The following is a 13,265-nucleotide window of genomic DNA, read 5'->3' on the forward strand; positions in this document are numbered from 1 at the left end:
GCGCAGTTCTGGTGTTCGTCGAGATGTGAGACAGATACCGCGCCGTTTCCTGTCCTCAAAACAAAAAGAAAACTATTTTTAGACAACATCGGCAGCGGCGACGTCACCTAACTTCGAGACCGTGAGCACGCTCGCTACGTCCACCCAAAGGGTGTTTGGCAGCGCTTCAATACGTTAGTGGTAGCAGCATTAGCGGTTTGTTTGTAAAAATAGTAATAAAAACTAACGGTGGTTCAGCTTTCGTTAAGCCGAGGGAAAGCGATAAGAGGGAAAATAGAGGAATTCAGGATATCGGTGAAGAGCAGACATTCAGCCTTAACTGATGAAGACGATCTTAATGTTGATACAATTAGCGACAATCTGACAGTTACCATTACGGAGTGCGCAGTAGAAGTAGGCGGCAGGCCAGTTCGACAGGATACCGGCAAGTTATCTAAGGATACAAAAGATCTGATTCAGAAACGCCAAAGCATGAGGACGTCAAAACTATAGGCAGGATGGAACTAGCAGAGTTATCGAAGTTAATAAATGAGTGCAAGGCAGCCGACACAAGAAGTTCAATGTGGAGAAAATCGAGCATGCTCTTAAGAACTGGGGTAACCTGAAAGCGGTAAAGAGGATGCTAGGCATAGGCAAAAACCGGATGCATGCGTTTAGAGACAGGGCGGGAAATGTCATTAGTAATATGGATATGATATTTAAAGTAACCTAAGAGTTCTACGCAAATATATACAGTACCCAAAGTCATCAGAGTGTTAACGAGGGAGACAGTAGCGCACAGCATTACGTCATCCCGCCACTAAAGAAAGAGGAAGTAAAGGAAGCCTTAGAAGCAATGCAAAAGGAAAAAGCAGCTGTGAGGATCAGACAACAGCAGATGTATTGAACGACGGAGGAGAAATTGAGCTAGAAAACCAAGCCATTCTTTATACGCAGTGCCTTATGACATCGAACGTACGAGAAGCTTGGAAGAATGCAGATATTATCTTAATTTATAAGAGTAGAGATGCGGAGGACTTGAAAGAGAACAGACCGATGAGACTACTGTCGATTCAGAGATGGAGGCAGCCTGAAAGCGGTGAAGAGGGTGTTAGGCATAGGCAAAAGCCGGATGGGTGCGTCAAGAGATAAGGAGGGCAATGTTACTACTAATATCGATGTGATAGTTAAAGTAGCCTAAGATTTCTGCACAAATTTATACAGTAGCCAATGTAATCGGAGCGTTCATGAGAGCGAGTAGCGCAGAGCAATGCGTCATCCCGCCAGTAACGAAAGACCGATCAGCTCATTGTCCGTTGTCTACAAGGTATTTAATAAGTTAATCGCTAATACAGTCAGGACAACCTTAGACTTCAATTAGGCAAATGATCAGGCAGGCTTTCGTAAATGATATTCCACAATAAATCATATCACACTATCAGTGATCATATCACACTAATAGATCATATCACACTATTAGTCATGTTATACAGAAAAGCGCATAATATTACTCACCCCATATATAGAGCCTTCATTGATTACCAGAAAGCATTCGACTCAATGGAAACCTCAGCGGTCATACAGGCATTGCGGAAGAAGAGTGTAGAATAGCCTTATGTCAAAATACTGGAAGATATGTACAGCAACTGCACAGCTGCCATAGTCCTCCATAAAGTCAGCAATAAAATTCCAATAATCAAGGTCGTGAGCAAGGAGACACGATCTCGCCAATGCTATTCACCGCCTGTTTACAGGAAAGGATGTATTCGAAGCTCTGAATTGGGAACAGGTGGGGATAAGAGTTGATGGAGAATACCTAAATAATCTGCGATTTGCTGACAACATTGTCTTGCTGAGACTCTGAGGAGATGAATTGCTTCTCCCATGTCTCTCCAATTAACCGTTTTCTTTGCGATCCGCGCCTACCCTACGCCTGCAAACATCTTATTCTCATTCGCCCACCTAACCTTCTTCCTTCTCCTGCTACGCTTGCCTTCTCTTGGAATCCACTCCGTTGCCCTTAAGGACCAGCGGTTATCTTGCCTTCGCATTACATACCCGGCCCATGCCCAGTTCTTCCACTTGATTTCGACTAGGGCGTCATTGTCCCACGTTTGTTCCCTCACCCACTCTGCCCGCTTCCGGTTGCTTAACCTTACACCTATCATTTTTCTTTCCGTGGCTCGCCGCGTTGTCTTTACCTGAAGCTGAACTCTTTTCGTTAGCCTCCACCCTTCTGCTCTGTAGGCGAGTACCGGTAAAATACAGCTGTTGTATATTTATCTCTCGAGTGATATTGGTAGACTGCCATTCATGATCTGAGGAAGCCTGCCATATGCGCTCTGCCTTATAAACTTTCGAGTTATTTCCCTCTCATGACCCGGATCAGCTGTCACTACCTACCTTAAATAGACGTTTCCTTCACCACTTCCAGCACCTCGCTTCCAATTGTAACCTTCTGCTTCCTTCTTAGGTGTTGGACATTACTTTGGTTTTCTGCATGTTAATTTTTAGACCCACCGTTTTGCTCTGCCTCTCTACATCATTGATCATGCTTCGCAGTTCGTCTCCTGACATACTCAGCAAGGTAATGTCATAGCCGAATCCCAGATTATTTAGGCATGCTTCATTATTTCCTATCCTCAACAGTTCCCAGTTCAGGCCTCGGAGTACCTCCTGTAAACAGGCGGCGAACAGCATTGGTGAGATCATGTCTCGCTGCTTGACGCCCTTCCTTATTGGAATTTTATGGCTGAGTTTATGAAAGACTGCTGTAGCTGTGCAGTTGCTATATTTGTCTTGCAGTATTTTGACATAGCGCTCTTCTACGCCCTGATTCTGGGATTAAATAAGCTCTGAGAAGCGCCACTCAACAGGAAACGATTTGTCGGTGGTCTCACTCTGCAACAGTGCACCGCTCTTCTCAAAGCGAAAGCTTTAGTTGCCGCGAGCTTGCGATTTCATCGTTGCGCTGCACCGGGGAGGCACATGACGTCACAACACGCGCCTCTCCGCGGATATTTCTCTCTCTCTCTCTCGCTCCCTAGTCACTACTGCGCATGCGCAACTAGTAGCACAAAGCCACAGGTGTTCCGCCGCTGCGCAGCGCTGCGCCTTTCCTCAAAATCCAACTTTGTATTTTCAGTTTTCTCTTTCTTTCAACGCCGCGATGGCTCAGTGGTTAGGGCGCTCGGCTAGTGATCCAGAGTTGCCGGGTTCGAACCCGACCGCGGCGGCTATGTTTCGTTGAAGGCGAAACGCTAAGGCGCCCATGTGCTGTGCGATTGCAGTGCATGTTAAAGATACCAGGTGGTCGAAATCATTCCGGAGCCCTCCACTACGGCACCTCTTTCCTCTTTCGCTCCCTCCTTTATCTCTTCCTTAACGCCGCGGTTCGGTTGGCCACCGAGATAAATGAGACGTTTCCTGTCCCATTTCTTCTCCTGGAAAACCAAACAAAACAAGTGAGCCGACGGCGTTCATTTTCATTGTCGTTAACTTTGCAAAGGCCGTTCTCTTTCACGAAAGGAAAGGCACACAACCGGCTCCGTGGGTCAACACAGACCTCAATCTCGCTTTCATGTACGTGGCATTGGTGTCCAACTGCTAAAGCCTGCTCTTATTGCGTTCCGCCCACTGAATAGGCAGCGTGGCCCCCCTGCCACCCTGGCAGGTGGCATGAAGTTAATGGTTGCTCGAGAGAGATTGATCACGAAAGGGACGCTGCGGCCTAGCTATTGCTGTAGTGCCGCATGTCAGCCACAACGCTGTCAAAGCTAATGCATTCAGGTCACATCTTTCTCTCACCAACGCCACATGTATCAAAGCACGAATGAGGCGTCCGCATATCCAGGGAGGCAGTTAGGCGCCCTTCGTTTGCTGAAAGTCATCGCTGTTTAGAACATTGTCAACGCCAACGTCAATGAAAACAGTGAGCGCCAACATCTTTCGGTTTGTATATCCGGGATTAGCTGAGCTAATCCTCGTTAATTGTTTTATCTCTTGATTGCGCCTTGTAGCGCGTTTGCTAAAATTTTGCTAGCAAGTAGCATTATTAACACGACAGCGTTAAGGAGCTCGCGTCGCAGAAAAGCCGGCGTCGTCGGGGTCAGTGGCGTTGGCCGTGCGCGAAAAATCATCCTCTTCGCAATGTACCTCACTGCCCCAGCAGGTATGCGTAAAGGCAGCGCCTCCGGCTCGTTTTGTTCGGGCGCAGAGAGGAGCGAAAAAAAAAATTGGAGGACGATTCAGCTTCGCCTTTAAGAGTGGAACGTGACAGCGTGTTGCAGCACTGCCAGGGAGTCCACGGAACGCCATCGCCCGTTCGGCGCGACGCCTTGCCCGTTAGACAAATCGCTCTGCTGTATAGTGAAACGGACGAGTGGAGGGGCAAACCACGTAGAAGCGCTGCCAGGTGCCTTGCCGGAACGCCCGGGACTCAAGTTGTAGTTGTAGTTCGTCGACAGATCGTTCTCGACAAACCCGATGCTACAAACGCCAGCATAGCTTCCGCTCAGAACAAACAGGGCAGCAAGCCATAAGCTTCACGGTGAACGCGTTTTTAATGTACGCTGCGTTGTTCGCAGCTCACCGCGTGATTCTTGCGTGCCCACACGGCCTCATTGCGCCCGAACGAAACAAGCGGAAGGCGCTGTCGTGGAGCGGTATGTGTTGGGGAAGTGGCGCACATTACGAGGAGGAGGAGAAGGGATTTTAACGCGAAAGCGTTAAGGGGCTCGTGTAGCAGAAAAGGTGGTGTCAGCGTCGGCGCCGTTGGCCCTGAGTGAAAAATCTTCCTCCTCGCAATGTACGCCACTGCCCAACAGATAGCGTGCTCCTTCGCTCACTCTAACCTCCTCCGCGTCGCGGCGCGTTGCGAGCACTTCTCTTCCTTTCTCTCCCACTTCCACCCCCTCCTCCCACAGCGCAGCGACCATCCCTTCAGCAGAGATAAATGCACGCGCTGCGTTGTTATTGCGCTCGGCTACTGGCCCGAAAGACTGGGTTCAATCCCGGCCGCGGTGGTCGAATTTAAGTGAAGGCGAAATTCTAGAGGCGCGTGCACTGTGCGACGTCAGTGCATGTTAAAGAACCTCCGGTGGTCGAAATTTCCGCAGCCCTTCAATACGGCGGCTCTCATAGCCTGAGTCGCTTTGGGACGTTAAAGCTTCATAAACAAAACTTAACTGAGGTACAAAGGGAGGGGGGTGATGTGTGTGTGTGTGCTGTTGAAGCTTAATTTTGTAATTACTGCAAAAACTAAAGATCCGGTAATCATTGAGGAAGCAGTTACAGTAACATCATGTATGTAAACTGCAGTGTGCAAGAGTTCAAAGACAAGAATGCGCACAGTGTTAAAGGCGCACAGGGCGCCATTAACACTGTCGCGTAATGCCCTCAAATGCTGAGCTTAAGTGTCCTCTTACTATATTGGCGAGTGAGAGAAGATTCTGTGCCTTTTAGGTGTTGCAACTTGTCTGAGTAAGGTATGCTTTACATACATATGTACAGTGAAAAGTTAGTGTAAGCCTGTATTGCCAAAACAATATATTTTCATCACTGTCCATCATGAATCCTAGAATTCTTTATGCAACTTAATTGCGAATAATTACCTAGTGCAACATTACATATTGAACAATATGCCTCGTGTACAAAGATAAGAATTCTTTTGGGCAGACCCGCCTTTCATAAACGTTCAACAGTGGTGTACATGCAAATTATTGCTGCCTAATTTGCAAAGAGGAGTACCCAGCAGTCACCTTTGCTAAACAAAAAGTGGAAGCACGTATATTGACGGTCCAGTCACACTAAGGGCGTAGAGGGTAGACAGGCTGTCTGAGATTTTTCTTAAAGCCACCGAACAACATAATCAATTTGCATGAAGCAAACTGCAAATTGCTGAGTAAATGGAAATAGGATCTGACACAGTTTGTCTGGGAGTTTGATAGTCCAGCACACAAAATTATCTCGGACCTCGAACCCCAGAAAGTGAAAAAGATCCCAGACATGGGAAGACCGCCTGAATAACCCAAAAAGATCAATTACAAAACTTACTGCTACTGCTATTACTGTCAATTTCCAGCTGGATTACTGAACTGGATTATATCCTTCCAGCTGGGACATTCCATTTGGAGCTTTACTATTGAAGTTACGTCCAGCTGCATAATTTACACTTCCAGTTAGGTTCAACTGCATCAATGTAGAATTGGTAGGTTTTCGTCAGGGGTACAAATTTCACTCCGAAGATGGCAATGGGTAGCCTGCCGAAACTCTGAACAAGCCTTGTATTTTCATCTCTAAGATCCCCATGAATCAATGGCCTGGCTTTTTCCTCAACAAAAACAGGTCATTGCTGTATAAGCATATGCAGCATGTGAAAGAGGCAGTCGAAAGCAAGCACACAGATGCAACCAAATGCCATGAAGCAAAGCATGTTGCAATATTACCACACAAACGGTGCAACACAAGCTGTGTTGCGCCATGAAGAGATGGTGCGAATGACTCGCAGATGCAGCGACCATGCTGTATGTTGAGCATGTTGTGAAGTGCTGGCTCTCCACAAACACCAAAGCAAAAAGAAAAGCACTAGTTAAAGCACGTCCAGTTTATAATATCATGCTGGAAGGAAAACATTTTCGTGCCTTCCTGTCTTTCACAGAAGCACCAAATAAAATATGCGTTGTGTACAAGCAGAACACGTAGGGAAGCACTACAAGGAATGACATTGCTTCAAAATCACCAAAGCGTGTGTTGAAGCACACACTCAGCAAGTTAGCCGAAGGTAGGCGAAAAGCAATTGGGACACTCCCTGACACAAGAAAGAACTGCAGCCCCCGAGAAAAACTTAGGGGGCACTTTGTCGACCTAAAGTGTGGTGAGGCGAAAGCCTTTAGTACAGTGTTGCTGCTTGTGTCGCTGATGTGTGGTGAGGATGTTAATTAAACACTACACAATTATTCGCTTCACAGCACCTTCCCATTAGCACGCGCACGGTTGATTGCTGAAGGCACAGGAGAGCGTTTAGGCGGCATCCTTCCAGATCGGCATTCAGAAGGCGTCTGGCAAGATTGCCAGGGAAGCGCAATCCCGAACGATGGTGGCGCCACTCAATGACGTCACATGCATGCGCAGTAGGTTTAAGCGCAGGAACTAAGCACTAGTTTTGCTTATTACCTAAACACTATTTAACTATGAGGACAGTTTCCTGCATGCGTGGAGGAATGTGAAAACATGTGTTTTGAGTAAAGGAACGGTTTTTGAAGGAAGGCCCGAGACCACACCTCGAAATATCGGTGGACACCTCAACCACGTTTGATCGACAGCTATAGTGTGACACTTTTCTGCGAATATCCCTGCTGGCACGTCATGAGCATATAATAGCTTTTGCCTTGAAACCAATCTCTGTTGTCATGCGTATACCACAAATGAATTGAAAGCCAAAAATAGAGTCGCGTTTATAGAAGAGAACCAAAATGAAGAATGCTTCACGAGCTTCTTATCAGTGTGCTGTCAAACTTAAAAGAGGAAAAATGCATATTGATTGCTAGTGGCATAGCTACATATGAAAGCGATGCAGTGAGTGCGATTCCCACGCGCAACTGATCATACACTTCCTGTCTGCCAGGTAGAAACTAAATAGTGCTGTGTCCTCCTACTTGTTGGTGTTGATGCTCCTGCTATTATCACCACTCGCCGGTGGTGTCATGATCCTGCAGCTGAGTGTGCATGAATTCGTTCGATTACACAATGCAAGCTGTGTTGATATTCGAAGAGAGCTCTTGACCATGCTGGGCAGCACTTGCCATCTTTGCAGACAGCTCATGTAATCATTCAGGAGCCTGGTATGGCCACCCAGCTAGGTAACCAGTCCAGCCGAAACGTGAGCGAAGATGGATCTGGCATCACGGCTTTCGAGCACGAGATCTCATGGTGAGAGTGGTCCGCCACATCTGCATTTGACGCACACCATCACCTGCAAGTTAATGTTGTACAGTGAAATCTTCGAACAAGCTAGACATTGCGTTTCCAAATATATGAAATTGTTGAAGCTGCAAGTCGAGCTACATTCTAGTTTCACGTATGATTGTGATATATGCTCAGTGCAAAACCAATCATTATTAGCAAAATGAACTGTTTCCATAATTGCTACAGATATTTGGTTGCAGATTATCCAAACTGATGGCTACAGATAAATTCATACTAGAGTCTTTTTATACTTAGTAAAAGAAACCACTACAAATTATGTTTCAGGGAAGGGCACAAGTTCAAGTGTTTATGACAACCTTCAGTTCTTTAGTATATGCATCCTTTTGCATTTTGCACCGATCAAAAGGAGGCTGCTTTGTGGCATTGTTGTCCCTAGCAGAAATACAAAGCCACAGAACAGTATATTTTCTTGGAGGACATAACGTTGAGATGTTGAGCGATTTTAACTGCGTGCTCGATACGCTCGCCGATGTGCAGGTCCCAGGTAGGTGTAGGGGCAGGCCAGGCTTGAATGCAAGTTGCGCCGCCTAGTAAACCAGTTTTTGCTCACAGACGCTTATGAGCTCCTGTATTGTGGTGTCTTTGTACGGACTTGGCGTTGCAGATTGTCATCGAGAAGGTTAGACGGAGCGTATGTACCGACGGGCGTTTTGAAGACAGTGTGTGCTGCTAACGTAATGAGGTTGTCATCCTCGCCGGTATTCATATCAGACCATCGCCCCTCTTTTTTCTCACTCGGGGTTTCGGCGGCTGCAGTGTCTCCTCACACACAGTGGCGTTTGGATGTGCGCATCCTTCACAACGCCAGCACGAGAGGAATACTGAGGTGGGTCTTGCGTTTTTCGGTTGTTGGGGCCATGCCTGATGACTGGCACCGTAAGAAGGAGCAGTGGCGTCACCATTGCGTCGCTTCTGGTCAAGTCCTTAGGGCTCGCGTCTCAGCTGAGGTTAGTGTAGTGACGGCGAAGCTGCGTGTAGCTCAGCGCACTCCGTCGCCATGGTCGCTTATGTGCGCATCGAAAGAGCAGCTCTTGGGGCGTCTCCAGCGTCTTTTACGATCGTCCTTTTTGACAGCTGCGTCATGGCATTGTCGACACTGTCCAACTGCTCATCCTAAGGTGCTTCGGTTCGCATGCCAGGAGCTGTTGTGCCATCAAGGTGCCCCTGCTTTTAAATCTTCCGCCAGGGCTGTGGCCCAGCCAGTTGGCAGGAATTTTGGTGCGTTTTTTTTGTGCATTTCAGGGATATTATTCAGTCTGTACTCCTGGTCGATTGCGATTACGTTTCCGAACACCCATTTTTTGCAGGCTTGCAGCAGGTTGCCACTGAAATGCATGATGGCTTTATGGCTGCGCCAACACCAGGTGAAATCAAGGAGGCGTTAGATTCCATAAAACGAGGCTCAACGCCTGGACCATATGGTCTTCCTGTGGAGTTATATTTACAAGTCTAGCATATTATAGGCCCCATTTTCTCGCAAGTGCTAAAACTCTTTTTCACCGGCATGTCTTTCCCAATTCATTTAAAAGAGACCGCATTGTATTGATTCCGGCAAAGTCTCCTTTCTCAACATGTCGGGCAGATTGGCGGCCTATTACCTCACTAAATTGAGGTTATAAAGTATTAGCAAAACAATTCGTTCACTCTCTAGGGTGTCTTCTCCCGTCCCATATTTCCTGCCACCAGATTTGGTTCATTTCTGGTCGTGAAATACATAGCTTATCTTCCGTGACGCGAGATATCCTAGAGTATCTTCTACGGCGGCGCGCACAGGGTCTTCTTGTTTGCCTCGATCAAGAGATGGCGTTCGACTTTTCAGAGCGTGAGCATTGGGTTTCCAACCTTCTTTCGTGTTTCTCATTAATAGATGTACAGAGACATTTCAAGCGCTCTGTTCCTCGATGGCTGGGAAAGTACCGCATTTGATGTTGGCAGCGGCGTCCGTCAAGGTTGTCCGCTCTCCCCCTTTTTCTTTGTCTTAGCATTAGAGCCTTTCCTCCTGGCAGTAAAACACCACTCTCTTATTAGAGGTCTGGCGTTGCCAGGCAGTGAGGCAGTACCCGTCACTGCTTATGCAGATGACATCACCCTCTACTGAGCTGATGAACGCAGCCTGCTCGAAGCTTTAAACGTTTTTCTTGAGTATGCCTCCTTCTCGGGGGCTGCTCTTAATTATTCGAAGAGTCCTTACATTTAGTGGGGTCTCCTCAGAGAGGGATTACAAATGTGATACCTTTGCAGTGGCGTGCGCAGATCCGCATTTTAGGCGTGACCTACGACTGTGCTGGAATATGGGATGGTATGTAGTTTTCGATCGTGTAGGTCATTACAGCTCGCGTGCGGAGGGCGCAGACATTTGACCTGCCTCTGCTTGAGAGGCGCTACCTGGTTCAGTCGGTCGTTCTTTATGCCTTCTGGCACCTTTGCCACATTTTTAAAGCACCCCTATGCGTGATGAGGTGGGTGCAGGCTACAGTTCTTTTTCTTTTTTGGTCAGGCAGGACCGAACTTGTGGCTCGTGCTGTTCTTGGACAACCACGGGAGAGAGGCGGGTTTGCCTTTCCAATTTTCTCCATCACGTCCTCGTTGTCGGATCTGAAGTGCATTTTGCGTATTCTGCTGGGGGACGCGTCTGCGGCGCGAACCCTAGCGTGGTATTTTTTAGGCCCTTTGCGCATATTGAATCCCTCGGCCCCTGTTAATCATTGGCCTCAATCAGAACAGCCTACCGCTTTCTGTGCTACGTCAGTGGCCTTTTTCAGACATGTGAGCGCAGTAGCACCTGGTGTCAACATCGTTGCAGACCGTGTGGTGGACATTATGGGCTCGCTGTTGTCGCCTGTTTTGCCGGCGGCTCGCCCCTCACCGATGCGCCGCGTTCAATGGGCGCGCATAGCGTCGACGCCTCTCCCAGGGCATCTACGCAACTTTGTTTGGAAACCTGGTTGGGCAGTGCTGCCTACTTGTGATCGGCTAGAGCGGTGGGGTGTTTTACGCTCCAGTACCTATCACAATTGCTCGCTTCTGGAATCTAATCGCCAAGCTACGGTCACCTGCGTGGTAGTGCGTGTCTTTTGGCGCGCGGTTCATGGGGGATTCCATGGGCAGGGCGTTTCGAACATTGTCGCGGGCCCTTCCACAGCGGCTGTTTTGCTCGCCTGTTAATTGTTGCGGGTCTTTTTAGTTTATGGCGCAATCGATGCACCGCGGTCACTGGTGGCTTTCGACGCCGCGCTCTGTGGACAATACTTGCTCCTCTTTGAAGGGAGTTGATCAGTTTCTTGTCAGAGGGGCTCTTTTTCTTTGGATACGACTGACCCTCACTATTGACCGTTTCATTGACGGCTGTTCCGCCATGGAAGCTAAACTCCACACCCTCACCATCCGTCTCGACCACCTTGCGGGCCCCCCGCAAATGGACGACCTCACCACCTCGCCGCGCACTCAGTTCCCTGGTCCAACTCTCGCACTCGAGAGTGCAGCCGCACACGCGTGTGCTGGTGGTATTCTCAAAACCGCCATAGCTCTTCCACAGCGCCCCGAACAATACATGAAACGCGATGGCTAGCACGGTATGACAGTGGATCTGCAGGGGCTTCAAGGCAAAGCGGAGAGCCTTGGAGCATACCCTGCAGGCCCAGCCATACACACCCCACATTATCGCGCTCAAAGAAACATACACTGACACCAAACTAACCAGCTATGCCGCCTACAGCCAACCGGTGGCGCCGGATCTCCACCCGACTACCACCATTCGCGTACGCTGCAACCTCACAGCCAATCAGGTCGATCTTGACTACGTAGAAGTCCCGCACACTTTCGTTGCAGGTCCTTCTCAAGAGCCATACCTAATACCCGCTCAACATCTTAAATGTGTATAGGCCCCCAAGTGACAACAGCACTAAGATAGCCACTATCCTGCGCAAGGCCTGTCTAGCCGCGCGAAACGAGATGCTACTTATAGTGGGCGACTTTAAAGCACCACAGGTCCCGTGGGGCTACCCCCACAAAGCCTGTGGTCGTAAATGAGCCAAGGTATAGGAAACAGCCCGGACACTGGGTATCTGCTACTCCTCGACTCCAAACGACCCACCTGTTTGGGCAACAGCGTCAAGCAAGACAGCTCTCTGGACCTCACTTTCGCCCGCAATATCCCATACGCGCGCTGGGAAAGTCTCATTATGAACATAGGTAGCGATCACTATGTTCTCAGAACTACCTTTACTGCCATACACAGCAAGGCCTCCCGTCCCACTATCGCACACACCAACTGGGACACTTTTCGGTACGTGTGTGCTCAGTTTCCGCAGAGCCCCATAAGCGACCTCGACACATGGAGAGAGACGCTGCTCCTCGACGCCGCCAACGCCACCTCCATGGCCACCCAGGAGAAGGATGGCCCACCCCCGACGTCAAACTCATGCACATGTGGGAGGCCCAGCGCAGCCTCCACGCTTGCTGCCTCCGACGCAAACACAACCGCCCTCTCTAGCTTCGCCTCGCTCGCCTCGTACGAGAGATGAAGCCTACTCTGCAAACTCAGTCAAGAACAATTCCACCAGACTTGCGACCGCCTCAACGGGCAGTTGGGATGCAAGAACACGTGGTTTCTGCTCAAGCACTTGATTGATGCGACACATACCAATTCTGCATTTCACAAGAATCTGAACAGCGTCATGCATGAGTTTCAAGGCACCAACGAGGAACTCCTCGTCACCTTGAAAGACAAATGCATCAACATCTCAACAGACAAACCCATCCCCTCGGAATACACGGGATCTAAGCACCCAAACATGGACAGAGAAATCATGGCGTCGGAAGCCCGTGCCGCCCTCAACCACATCAAGACTACCGCAGCCGCCGGCGACAACCGCATCACCAATAAGATGCTACGCAACCTCGACGACCATTCAGTTGAAACACTTGCGGACCTTTTCAACCACCACTGGCCAGAAGGTCGCCTCCCAGACTCCTCGAAGCATGCCAAGGCAATCTTCATACTCATACCAGGCAAACGACTCGAGCTAGGCAACATGCGGCCCATCTCCTTCACGTCTTGCCTGGCGAAGATTATGAAGCACATGATTCTTCACTGACTTCACGCCGACGTAGGTAAGGAGGGCCTCCTCCACACACCATGATTCGTTTCCGGGCTGGACTATCCACCCAGCACATCATGTAGCAGATACAACACGGCATACTCGACCAGGGCTCTATCAGGGCCACACGTGCCATTCTCTGCCTCGACGTCCGTAAGGCATTCGACAACGTGTCGCAAGTATCTATACTGACCAACCTCT

The 13,265-nt window shown here is 48.9% G+C and overlaps 1 protein-coding gene across 1 annotated transcript; it reads left to right on the plus strand.

Annotated features, from left to right (window-relative positions):
* Nucleotides 1-12,641: 12,641 nt before the first annotated feature.
* Nucleotides 12,642-13,061, plus strand: LOC144134020 (uncharacterized). The gene has a single exon (XM_077667034.1). The coding sequence runs from the start codon at nt 12,642-12,644 to the stop codon at nt 13,059-13,061; it is 420 nt and encodes a 139-aa protein (XP_077523160.1).
* The last annotated feature ends 204 nt before the right edge of the window (nt 13,062-13,265 follow it).

This window comes from Amblyomma americanum, chromosome 5, assembly GCF_052857255.1.
Source record: "Amblyomma americanum isolate KBUSLIRL-KWMA chromosome 5, ASM5285725v1, whole genome shotgun sequence".
NCBI lineage: Eukaryota > Metazoa > Arthropoda > Arachnida > Ixodida > Ixodidae > Amblyomma > Amblyomma americanum.